This window comes from Mixophyes fleayi, chromosome 6 (assembly GCF_038048845.1).
Source record: "Mixophyes fleayi isolate aMixFle1 chromosome 6, aMixFle1.hap1, whole genome shotgun sequence".
NCBI lineage: Eukaryota > Metazoa > Chordata > Amphibia > Anura > Limnodynastidae > Mixophyes > Mixophyes fleayi.
The window spans coordinates 16296248-16308557 of NC_134407.1; the positions used below are offsets into that span (position 1 = coordinate 16296248).

The 12310-nt window shown below is 41.6% G+C and overlaps 1 protein-coding gene across 1 annotated transcript; it reads left to right on the forward strand.

Moving 5' to 3' along the window:
• The first annotated feature begins 290 nt into the window (after nucleotides 1-290).
• EXOSC1 (exosome component 1) lies at nucleotides 291-9291 on the forward strand. Its single transcript, XM_075215918.1, has 8 exons — nucleotides 291-367; nucleotides 2617-2732; nucleotides 2855-2929; nucleotides 5057-5145; nucleotides 6203-6236; nucleotides 7507-7557; nucleotides 8910-8994; nucleotides 9117-9291. The coding sequence occupies exons 1-8, from the start codon at nucleotides 331-333 to the stop codon at nucleotides 9221-9223; spliced, it is 594 nt and encodes a 197-aa protein (XP_075072019.1). The 5' UTR covers nucleotides 291-330; the 3' UTR covers nucleotides 9224-9291.
• Nucleotides 9292-12310: the final 3019 nt, after the last annotated feature.

Genomic DNA, 12310 nt, shown 5'->3' on the forward strand with positions numbered 1-12310 from the left:
AGCCTAATGTATGCTTTGCATTTTAAATACTTTTCTTTCATAGACATTAACTGATAATAATAGATTGTAAAATGAACAATTAACATGCAGAAAAACAGACATTTTACTGAGCAGTTGGTCTGTACTGAAGATTTTCCAGTTACAAATCACTAAATGTGGGGAATGTCCTTGTCTATCATATTCAGAATCCCATGCCCTAGTCAAAGATGGCGGCTGCGGGCTCCCGCACTACACGCTTGTTGGCTAGTCAATGATCCAATAGTTACCAGGCATGTTGGACTCACGTGATACGGCATCGGCCAATTGTAGCGCGGTTGGCAGAATCCTCACATGGTGATCATGGCTCCGGTGAGGTTTTGTGTTCCAGGTGAGTACGGTGCTGGCAATAAGCCTGGCATGGGTCCTGAGTGTCTGTGCTGCCCATACATATCCCTGGCATGGGTCCTGAGTGTGTGTGCTGCCCATACATACACCTGGTATGGGTCCTGAGTGTCTGTGCTGCCCATACATATCCCTGGCATGGGTCCTGAGTGTCTGTGCTGCCCATACATATGCCTGGCATGGGTCCTGAGTGTCTGTGCTGCCCATACATATCCCTAGCATGGGTCCTGAGTGTCTGTGCTGCCCATACATATCCCTGGCATGGGTCCTGAGTGTCTGTGCTGCCCATAAATATCCCTGGCATGGGTCCTGAGTGTCTGTGCTGCCCATACATATGCCTGGCATGGGTCCTGAGTGTCTGTGCTGCCCATACATATCCCTAGCATGGGTCCTGAGTGTCTGTGCTGCCCATACATATCCCTGGCATGGGTCCTGAGTGTCTGTGCTGCCCATACATATCCCTGGCATGGGTCCTGAGTGTCTGTGCTGCCCATACATATCCCTGGCATGGGTCCTGAGTGTCTGTGCTGCCCATACATATCCCTGGCATGGGTTCTGAGTGTCTGTGCTGCCCATACATATCCCTGGCATGGGTCCTGAGTGTCTGTGCTGCCCATACATATCCCTGGCATGGGTCCTGAGTGTCTGTGCTGCCCATACATATCCCTGGCATGGGTCCTGAGTGTCTGTGCTGCCCATATGGGTCCTGAGTGTCTGTGCTGCCCATACATATCCCTGGCATGGGTCCTGAGTGTCTGTGCTGCCCATACATATCCCTGGCATGGGTCCTGAGTGTCTGTGCTACCCATACATACGCCTGGCATGGGTCCTGAGTGTCTGTGCTGCCCATACACACATCTGGCATGGGTCCTGAGTGTCTGTGCTGCCCATACACACATCTGGCATGGGTCCTGAGTGTCTGTGCTGCCCATAAACACATCTGGCATGGGTCCTGAGTGTGTGTGTGTGCTGCCCATACATATCCCTGGCATGGGTCCTGAGTGACTGTGCTGCCCAAACATACATCTGGCATGGGTCCTGAGTGTCTGTGCTGCCCATACATATCCCTGGCATGGGTCCTGAGTGTCTGTGCTGCCCATACATATCCCTGGCATGGGTCCTGAGTGTCTGTGCTGCCCATACATACGCCTGGCATGGGTCCTGAGTGTCTGTGCTGTCCATACATATGCCTGGCATGGGTCCTGAGTGTCTGTGCTGCCCATACATACACCTGGCATGGGTCCTGAGTGTGTGTGTGCTGCCCATACATACACCTGGCATGGGTCCTGAGTGTCTGTGCTGCCCAAACATACATCTGGCATGGGTCCTGAGTGTCTGTGCTGCCCATACATATCCCTGGCATGAGTCCTGAGTGTCTGTGCTGCCCATACATATCCCTGGCATGGGTCCTGAGTGTCTGCGCTGCCCATACATATGCCTGGCATGGGTCCTGAGTGTGTGGGTGTGCTGCCCATACATATGCCTGGCATAGGTCCTAAGTGTCTGTGCAGCCGATACATATGGAGTTACTGTATTATTGTGCCTTGCACTGCCTGGGGTGCATTCTGGGACTTGTAGTAATAAACCTGTATAATGTATACCATGCATATAAAGATTCCAGTATATTGAGGCTGCTTGTTGTTACCATTCACTCTATAGGTTTATTTGTTAAACTCCATTCACCCTGATAGCTTTGCACTACTCTAGAACCAGGCAGATTAATATTATTCAGGTGATTTTTGCATAGTTTGTGTTAGGCATTCAGTGTTACTTTAAAAGCAGTGCTTAGGATGCTATAAGACTGTATACTAACCACAATTAGAAATGTTTGCGTACTAGAATTTGCAGTATTGCTATACATGTAATAATATGATATAAACATGAGGCTCTTAGTGCACGTTTTGATGAAATTGTGAATGCTTGGCTACCGTGATAAGGTGACCTCAGTAAGATGGTTACCTACACGAACAATTAATTTGTATAACATGGGTACATACCTCTCTCTGTTGCATTTGCCTGCAGGTTATAGATAATAATGGTAAGACCTAGCTGAAATCTACCCAAATTAAAAACACTTATGAACAAATGGGCCAGGGTAACAGAAGTGACGGCCTTCAAAGGGCAAGACCGAGGGGAGATATGATCTACTCAAATTTGTCATAAGTATACTGTATTTTGGTGTGTTGACTAAATCTCTGTGTGCATAATATGTGATTATTCCCTTACTATCCCTAGGGGAGAGACTGTGCAGTCTGGAGGATTGTGCACCAGGCTATGGAACTTACTGCAAACACGGTTACATCTTTGCCTCACTTTCCGGACATGTTGTTAAGAAAAGTGACAATGGTTTGGTAAGAACTATTCCATGGGCCGGTGGTTCTACATAATAATGGTCATCGTGATCTCCTTTATAATTCTGTTCATTTGAGAACTGTTAATAATTCATTCAATTTACTTCCTGTTCTTTCTCTAGATGCCAATGATTTCTGTAGTGCGAGACACAGAATCTCACCTTGTACCTGATGTTGGGGCTATTGTCACCTGTAAGGTGAGGCATTAATGGTTTTATTTATTTTCATAAACTGTCTTGATCCCAGCTTTATCAAGTCCTCCGCAAACCCTATTCAAATATTTCTACTGTGAATATTTTCAAGTACAAGTAAATGTCACGCTGGCAATATAAGTACTGTGAATAAGGGGTATTTCATCGTAACCTGAATTAGGTTTTTTCTGTAGACTTTGTTCCCCCAAATAAATCTGGTTTTGATCTTTTTCGCTGCACTGACATCAGAGTGAGAAATTTGATTGATTTCAAACATTCTCGCTGCCTTGTCTCAGAATTATACCCTAAATCCGACTGGCCAAATGCATACAAAGTTTTGTTATTGTCAGCCAAAGTGGTCTGACATTGCAATGTTTTGGCCCCCAAAACTATTGTTCTGTAAGATCATAAAAGGAGCGTGGCTGACTTGGGCAGCACGGTGGCTAAGTGATTAGCACTTCTGCCTCACAGCGCTGGGGTCATGAGTCCAATTCCCGACCATGGTCTTATCTGTGTGGAGTTTGTATGTTCTCCCCGTATTTGCGTGGGTTTCCTCCGGGTGCTCCGGTTTCCTCCCACACTCCAAAAACATACTGGTAGGATAATTGGCTGCTATAAAAAAAAAAATTGACCCTAGTCACTCTCTCTGTCTGTGTGTGTGTGTGTGTGTATGTTAGGGAATTTAGATTGTAAGCTCCAATGGGGCAGGGACTGATATGAGTGAGTTCTCTGTACAGCGCTGCGGAATCAGTGGTGCTATATAAATAAATGGTGGTGATGATGATGACTGTGCAGAAAAGCTATCTGACTGATAATCCCCACTGACCTGGAAGAATTAAAGGAGCACTTTGTGGAAAGACAACTTGATCTGTGCAATCAGTCTTTCATATGTGTGAACAAATTGGCCACAGATCTGATTGATATGTAAATGAGCAGAATGACTAGATACAAAAAACATAAGCAGATTGGTCACTCGTGAACTCACGTGTGTGTGTGTGCCTCTTACACTAACTGATTGACAAATGGTACATTGAGTTAGCCGATTAATACCCTACTGGATGTATTGGGTCACTGGCTGACCCAAAAGTGGAGGGGAAAATAAAACAGCCAATGCACAGTACAGTCTGGTCATGCACGCATGGATCCGTGCAATTTCAATACCCGTGTTTGCCCAAATTGCTTACAGGTCCAGCCGTTCTGAATTTATGTCTAGTTACTAGATTGTACCGTGTCGCTAGCTTAAGGATGATTAGTATAGTGTTATACTGATGCTCAATTAATGTATTGGCCAAAAAATAAATAAAAAATAAAATGGCAGAGCTAAAGCACTGGATTGACATGCTGGTTAACTATACATAGTATCCCACAGTTTACAGGAGCTGAGGGTAATTATTAGTTTGTCTGGAGAATTCCCTTCCCCTATTATCCAGAATATCTCTGACATTTTAGGCTAGAATTCACTTTATAACTCATACCAATGGCACATGAATTATGTCTATTAACAGATTGTTCTACCTAATTGAAATACTTCTGTTGTATATTAAAACATACTGTGATAATGCCTGATTCTCCAATGTCTGCCCGAATTTGCCTGTTGAAAACCGAGAAACAGTGTTGCCATCATTTGGTAGTCAGAATAGCTGACTGTTTCCATGGCTACAGATGCTGCTGAGGAGGTTGACCTATTCAGACTGCCGTGCGGCAGCAGCTGTGTGTTTCTCAGTTTTCAATGTCCTATTTCAGGAATAATGAAGTTAAGTTGTAATATCCAGCAAAAGTATTTTAATTAAGCAACCTAATCTTTTGAGCAGAGTTGCCCTTTAAAGGTCGTGCTGTATATGCTTGATTGGAAGACCTTTTGATTCTGGGCATACAAGCATCTGTTAGATGAAAATAGGACAGGCTATGCCTGTTTTCTATAATCTGTTTTGAAAATTAAACTGTGTATGTATATCGTCTTAATAGGGATCAAGGATCCCTTATTAGTCCTCAGTTAACAATGTCGTTTAGTGGACTAAATGGAAGGGGGAAACCAAGTGTCCTGAGCTTTTCGGTGAAAATATCTAAGTCTGTCACCATGGCGAATAGGCGGTTCATTGTACTGTATATTTTCTCATCTGATCTCAAATATAGGTTACGAGCATAAACTCAAGATTTGCTAAAGTCCAGATAATGTACATTAGCTCAACGCCGCTGAAAAACACATTTCGAGGTACAATCAGGTAAGGCTTTATTACTGTTATTTCTGTGCTCCGAATATTTTGTTGTCATCCTTTGCCTTAAAGTGTACCTGGCATGCATATATCGCGTAGTAAATAATATAATCGTACAACCCCAAACCAACAAACTATATGAATTGACAATATCTCAACTGCTAAAATGTAAAAATATCAAAACACATGCAAATTATCTCAACCCAACTGTGGCTCGTCCTCTGTGTCCTAAATGTAAGATGTACTATTTAAATTGTCTGGTCTGGCAGGCGGTCCTGTGACATTGAGCTCATGTGATCGTTCAGAGAAGACATATTGAAAGCTGGCGGTTTCATGATGTCACAGGGTGTTTCTCGGGGGCACACTGAGCATGCTCCCTGCCAGTACGTGGGATGTTCACATTCATGAATATTCATAGCTGCAGAGAAGATGATTGGCTTCATACTAGCATATATAATGTGAATATAGAGAAACTGTACAGCTTTAACACAGTATAAGTAGTCATATGTTTTTAGTTATGTGCTGTCCTTTTAATGTGCTTGGGTATAATCTGTACATTAATGTGTTTGGAGATGCTGTACCTGCAACTATTGTGCATGAATACATGTAGTATTAGACAGGTGTAGAGGATGCACTAATGAGATTTTCAAAGAATATCCTATCTTTATTGGTTAAATACAGGAATCTACACACTAACCCAGGACATCTGAGAAATGGAAATGGCCCTTTTAGATGTCACTACCACATTGCCTTTACACAGTGCTGTCCGTTATTGTGGGGGCTAAACTCAAATTCTTATACATGCTTAGGGATAGATTGATCAAAAAGGAAAAAAATTGAGGTGTTGCCCATAGCAACCAATCAGATTTCAGCTATTATTTTCTAGAATGTACCAGATAAAAGCTGGAATCTGATTGGTTACTATGGGCAACACCTCCACTTTTCTTTCTTTTTTTTAAGAAGTAAATCTACTCCTTGGTCTGTAATCTATGTATGCTCTCCGTGCAGTGGTAGGTGTGTATAAATCTATGTACATACAACTAATGTATCTTTATGCCGCGTGCAGGAAAGAAGATATCAGAGCCACGGAGAAGGATAAGGTAATGGACTAACACACAGATTCTCAGGCACCTCTGAGGGCACCTATAGAATGTATTGTTGCTATAGTGGAATGATGGGTATTTTTGTAAATTACCTGATGCTTTTATGTTTGCACATTTGTGACGTTTTTACCAACAACTGTGACTTCTATGAACGGGCACGATTATGTCATTAACAGGCCTGGTTTACATTAGGACAATCCATGACGCACGTATAGACAAATACGCCACAAATATTTTAATGGATTAATTTATCCCTTGACATGATTGGTGAGATACTGAGATAGATATGCTTTTATATAGGTTTGCAATTGCAAGTTGCAATTCCCCTATAATGCAACAGTTTGCATGATGGTTTTTCTTCGTGTGCATCAGATTTATAGTTTCATATTTCCCTGTAAATGTGTTCCAAATTTTGCACCTTTCCCAAACACTTTTTTTTGTTTTTTATTTTATTTTTATTTGATTTATTTTTATAAATCTCCATTGGTGCTTGTTTAAGCTCTGGCAGGTGCACAGGTGAATGTGTCACGTTGGTTAATGCTGTGATTTATCCACCTGTGGGGGAGATCCACTATCCATGCACCACTGGAGAGGCCTGAGGATAAGTTAGAGGATCACTGAACTTAAATGAATTAACTTCAATAATAGGTTTATTTAGCATGTTTGGATAATATTTTGCCAAAATAGACATTGTCACCTACAATATTCCCTGCAATTGGTATTTGTCCCCCTGTCATTTGGTTATTGAGAGCAAGCGGAAAGTCTGAGTCCCAAACTTGGCTGCAGATGCCATTTAGATTTGCTGCACAGGGTGACAATGCAACATCCATACTGTGTGGCTCACTGAAGACCATTGGTTCTGGCTATCCGGGTAACATTAGCCAGCTACGAAGGTCTTGAGACTTCTATCGCAGTTAGCACAATAGAGGCAGCAGTTGGAGGTATTGGTAAACATACTCTTGGCCAACCTGTGGCTCTCCAGGTGTTGTAAACACTACAAGCCCCAGCATGCTCTGCCTATAGATAGCCAGCCGATAGCTGGCAGGGTATGCTGGGACTTGTAGTTTCACAACACCTGGAGAGCCTTGAGGTTACTTAGAAAAGTGCCATTAAGAGTGATGGGAAGAGTCATTATTCACCTTTTAAATGAACTATACTTTGATGTGATTTATAAGGTTTGTTTGTTTTTTTCCTTAGTTGAGTTTTATGGTAAGTAAAGGTTTGTTTTACATTGTGATTTTAATTTCTTCCTTTTTTTTTTTTTTAGGTTGAAGTATACAAAAGTTTTCGACCTGGAGACATTGTTATAGCGAAAGTCGTATCCTTTTGTTTCGTACAAGATGAATTAACAATAGCGATATGTAATTATTAGGAAATATGAGTTTTCTGCATTCAATGCATCTAAGTTAAATGTAAATGTTGCATTGTGCTAGACAGTGGTAATGTAAGAAACTATTGTGTGGGTTCTTTATCTGTGTCTAAAAATCCATCCTGGGCCTGTCTGATGTGATCCTGAGTGTTTTGTGTGCACCCTTTGTAAGGTCTTGCAAAAAAAAAAAAGCATTACTGTTTTCAAAATGCATCACTATAAATAGAACACGTGGCATCTATCCGTTCCTGAACTTGTTTATCTGCACTTTACGCTTTAATTTCATTATTTTGACATGCCCTGCCTATTTTTCCACATAGTAATTTGAGTGGTCCCCTCTGACGGTTTGCGGTCCATGGCTAGACATTCATTTGGCTGACATTCAAAAAGTTTACAGCATTGTTTGGTTAGGGATATTATTGTCGACCTAATAATCCTATCTACATTTCAGTTGTCGACTTTACAACCCTGTCTATATTATGGTGTCGACCATATTAATGTTGCTGATGTAACTGTCGAACACATGTATGACTCCCCCCTCTGACACTCGGTACTACTGCAAGCTGATGGATCCATGAGCTCTTTCCAATAGATCTCTGTAAAACTGCTTTTATTGAGATTTTTGTAAGAGGCGTGGACAGACTCCCTCGGATGGCAGAAATTAAATTGTCTCTGCCGTCCTAACCAGTGGTGTTCAAAAGCACTGTGCGCTAATGGCAGACAAAACATTGGATTTACTCATCGCCGTAACAATGCTAGAACACTGCGGGCAACTCAAAGATTGACACAGGGTGAGGTGAACAATTTTTAGAAGGTGTCTATATACTTTTTTTTTTTTGGTGTAGGCAAAGCACATTTAATAGGCTTTAAGAACGTTCTATAAAGGCTTATAATTAATGCCTTGTGTACGAGGTTTAAGCGTGCAAAATACAATGGGGATATTTACTAACACGGGTGCAAACTTGCACAGTGCAGTAACCCATAGCAACCAGAACAGACATTTGTTTTCATTGTTCCACCGTGCATCAGAACACAGGTGCTCAATCCTAGTCCTCGAGCTATTAACAGGTCATGTTTTCAGGATTTCTGTCTTAAGAACAGGTGAGATAATTACTGACCAAAAAAAATAGATTAATTCAACCGGACATGATTAAAGAAATCCTTAAAACATGAACTGTTAGCTCTTGAGGACTGAGTTTGGGCACCTCTGCATTGGACTGTCGAAGGTAATCTCTTATTTGTCGATATGAGTTACTGCGTTGGTTACTGGAGATCTAGTTTCCTGAACTGGAACGTATAAGATATCTTTGGGAGACATCCAATCCAATTACCTGTTGACAACGGCAGAGAATGAGCTGGGGGTGGTCGTTGCGCACAGTGACGCTGGTGAGTAGGGCTGATCTCGATGTGTATCATAGTGCACGGTGTGTATGCAGTCTCTCTCTTACATTATGTATGATCGAATATATCACTGCATTATTCATATGTGCATTTGTCTTCTTTCCCAGGGGTGAGCATGACACCGATCAGCTGGTGCGAGATGCAGTGCCCGAAGACACACATTAAGGAGCCACGGAAAGTGGCACGCGTACAGGCAGAGTTTCTGCAGACTTAGGAAAGAAAGGATCTCTCTGCCATTGGACAATGTCTTTTACCTCTAACCATTAAAGTGAATAGTTGCCACTGTGTGGTTTGTGCCTTTAAAGGGGAATAATACAACATAACTCTATATTGTTGCAAATATTATGCTGAAATTTGGACAACCCTACTGATATCTCATGTTTACCAGCAAACCTGTGATGACCGTAATTTTAGTTTAGTGAAAACTTGTTACACTCTTAGGAGCGTGATTTATTTTTAATACAGTATTTTGCTTTTTTTTTTTGTGCCAGAAAATGTTACCATGCTAAACCCAGGGCTCAACCTTTCAGAAGATTTTCTAAGATTAAGACCGGTCCCCGTATTCTTAGTTACTAGAAAGTGAGACTGAATTGTTTTCTTTACAAAGAGAAATTGATCTGATCTGTATTATTGTAAATTGTAACAAGGAGAGGTTTTATTTTGATTTGTTGTTCTGTTGTATACAGTAAACTGTTTTACGCCTTTTTAAAAAGTTTGTTTGCTCTTATTATGGTATCGCGCCCTCCCTGTGTGTTCAGTTTGGGCTGGAGTTCCAGAATGTGGTCGTTAATGCAGAATCTGGGATTCCGGAATGTCCCCTGATGTCTGGTGGTGATCTCACGCTGCTGCCAGTGTGTAGATGGGCATCATGCTGCTTGTGTGACAGAAGTCCACTCGCCATGGTGAGAGGAGAGGCCTTTATGTCTGATGCGGGACACTAGTGCTTTACGTACAGGCAGCACATTGTCCGTGGTCAACACACTGCCGGCAGGAATGACCTGACATTGCTGGAGCAGGATCGGGTGGAATGCTCAACACCAGGTACGTAATATCAGCCATTAATGTTTAAATGATGGCATTAGACTTTGATGAGTTGAGAGACTGCGCTTCTACTGAAGTGGTTTCACTTGTCACCCTCCCAGGGATCTCTTGCAGTCCTTTTTATTACCCTTGAGCTCTGTTATATTCCGCACTAGCCCTAATTAACTCTTATGTTTCTCCATATCCGTGGCTTAAAGAAATCATGAGTGGAACATTGGGACTGTTCTAATTACAGGTATCATAATGTGTGTAAAGTTCTAGCGTTTGGAGTGGGCCTAGAAACTTGCTTCTCCCCCGTAAGCCTGTACCCATTCCTACGACAATAAACGCTTTTGAGAATCTACCCTCTTCACGTCATTTCAATAATCTCGTCCCATAAACTCAACTCTGATTCCTGCACTGCTCCACAAACCTATAGACACCTGCTCCACAGGACCGCCTTCACCGCTCTGTATGTACAAACTGCTGCTCACTCAAAATTCACCCAACCTGCTCCTCGTACCTACAGCAGGGCCCAGCCCAAAGCTGCACTTGTCTTATGGACCGGTTGTTTTACGTGAGTTCTCTAAACTTTGGTTCATCTCACACAATCCGTGGAACTCAATACAGAAGATATAACTACAGACGTGGAAATATAATGATTAATTAGGAGATGCTGTCTTTACTTTGGTTGTTAAACGGTTACAAGCAGTCTGAAGAGCTGCTGTAGGAAATCCCAGAAAATAAACTTTCCAAAGACCTTTCTTAATGGGAGAGAGCGTCAGGGTCCCCAGACATGGTCCACTGTGGAGATGTTTCAAGCACTTTCCTCGCGATCAGTTATTGAGACCCCAATCTGCCCATATACTTCACAGTCTAATACGTGATCACCACATTTACCGGCATATTGTAGCAGCAGCCTTTTAAATGTTTATTCATCTAAGGCTAAAATAAGTTTTGGTCCATTCATATTCTAGGTGTGATCATTATTATGTCTTATAATGCAAACTGTGTTTATAAACCTTCCTTTGGACTTTGCACACTGACAAGATTAATGGAGAAAGAATACCATATGTAATAAGGACAGAAGAGGTGTGGATATATATGCATTCATTATATTAATTCCTGTACCTATCTTTTTAGGATGTGATCTGTAAGGTGAAGCCCTGCAAAAGTTACTATAAAACCCTGCTTTCTATATGTATATTTAGGTAACAGAATTCTAAATGCTATGGTCATCGTGAGTCGCAGACTTCCCTTGTCACAGTGGCCAATTTGCTCTTCGTAAAATTATTCCCCCATGTGTCTCAGAGCAATGGTATTATAATTGTATTTAGATGCAGTTCTGGAGGACTGAACATAGGTGGTAATAAATTGATATTTAGAAGCTATATGGAATAAGGATGAGTGAAGAAATATCTTAGGGGTGTTCGTACCAATGTTCTGTCTTTTACCAGAGCACCAAAACCTCAACCAAGAGTTAGTGAAATAAAATTCTAATGTTGTCTCATTTTATTTTGGAAGTAGGAATCCTAGACACCGCTCCAAGTTAGAGTTCTGTGTTTGGGGACACGGGGAAATTAGAAGCTATTGATACAGAAGAAAAAGCTTCAGAAATAAATGACTGCAGAAAGGACATTTAATTGAAATATAAAATATAGATATTTGTGCACAGAATGCTCAGAAGATGGATAGTTCTATCCATTATAGATAACGGAAGCCTTAGCGCTGCTGTGTTGTAACTCCTGTAGTACCGAGAGCTGAGCAGCGCCCAAGATGATCAGCAGAGCTCCTGGCTGTATGGAAGGACAGGACCATAAATAAAGCAGATGCTGGTGGTTGCATGAGAAGAATTCCCACTAACCTTCTATAAGAGTAGATATATAGTGAAATTTATTCTAAAAATGGAAAACCCTTTTAAAGAGCCACTAAACCTACACGTTGGGTTATAGGAAAAAGCTACTAATGATAATCTTCTGGACATTCTATTTATGATTATTAGAACTGAATCTATTTAAGTACAAGTTCTGAATGTGAGGGGATATAAACTCGGTGATCACTTTATTAGCTACACCTCTACACTTGCCTATTAATACAATATCTAATCAGTCACAGGGCAGCGACTCAATGCATAAAACCATGCAGATGTGGGTAAGAGGTTCAGTTGTTGTTCAGACCAAACGCCAGAATTGGGAAAAAATGTGATCTAAGTGACTTTGATTGTGGAATGACTTGTCAGAATATGTGATTATGCTATAATAACATGGTATCACGTACCTCC

Excerpts from the sequence above, each read along its gene's own strand:
- EXOSC1 (XM_075215918.1), top strand. The coding sequence starts at position 331 with ATGGTGATCATGGCTCCGGTGAGGTTTTGTGTTCCAG. Across the intron at positions 2,733-2,854 it reads AGAAAAGTGACAATGGTTTG|ATGCCAATGATTTCTGTAGT; the intron begins GTAAGAACTATT and ends TTCTTTCTCTAG. Across the intron at positions 6,237-7,506 it reads GAGCCACGGAGAAGGATAAG|GTTGAAGTATACAAAAGTTT; the intron begins GTAATGGACTAA and ends TTTTTTTTTTAG.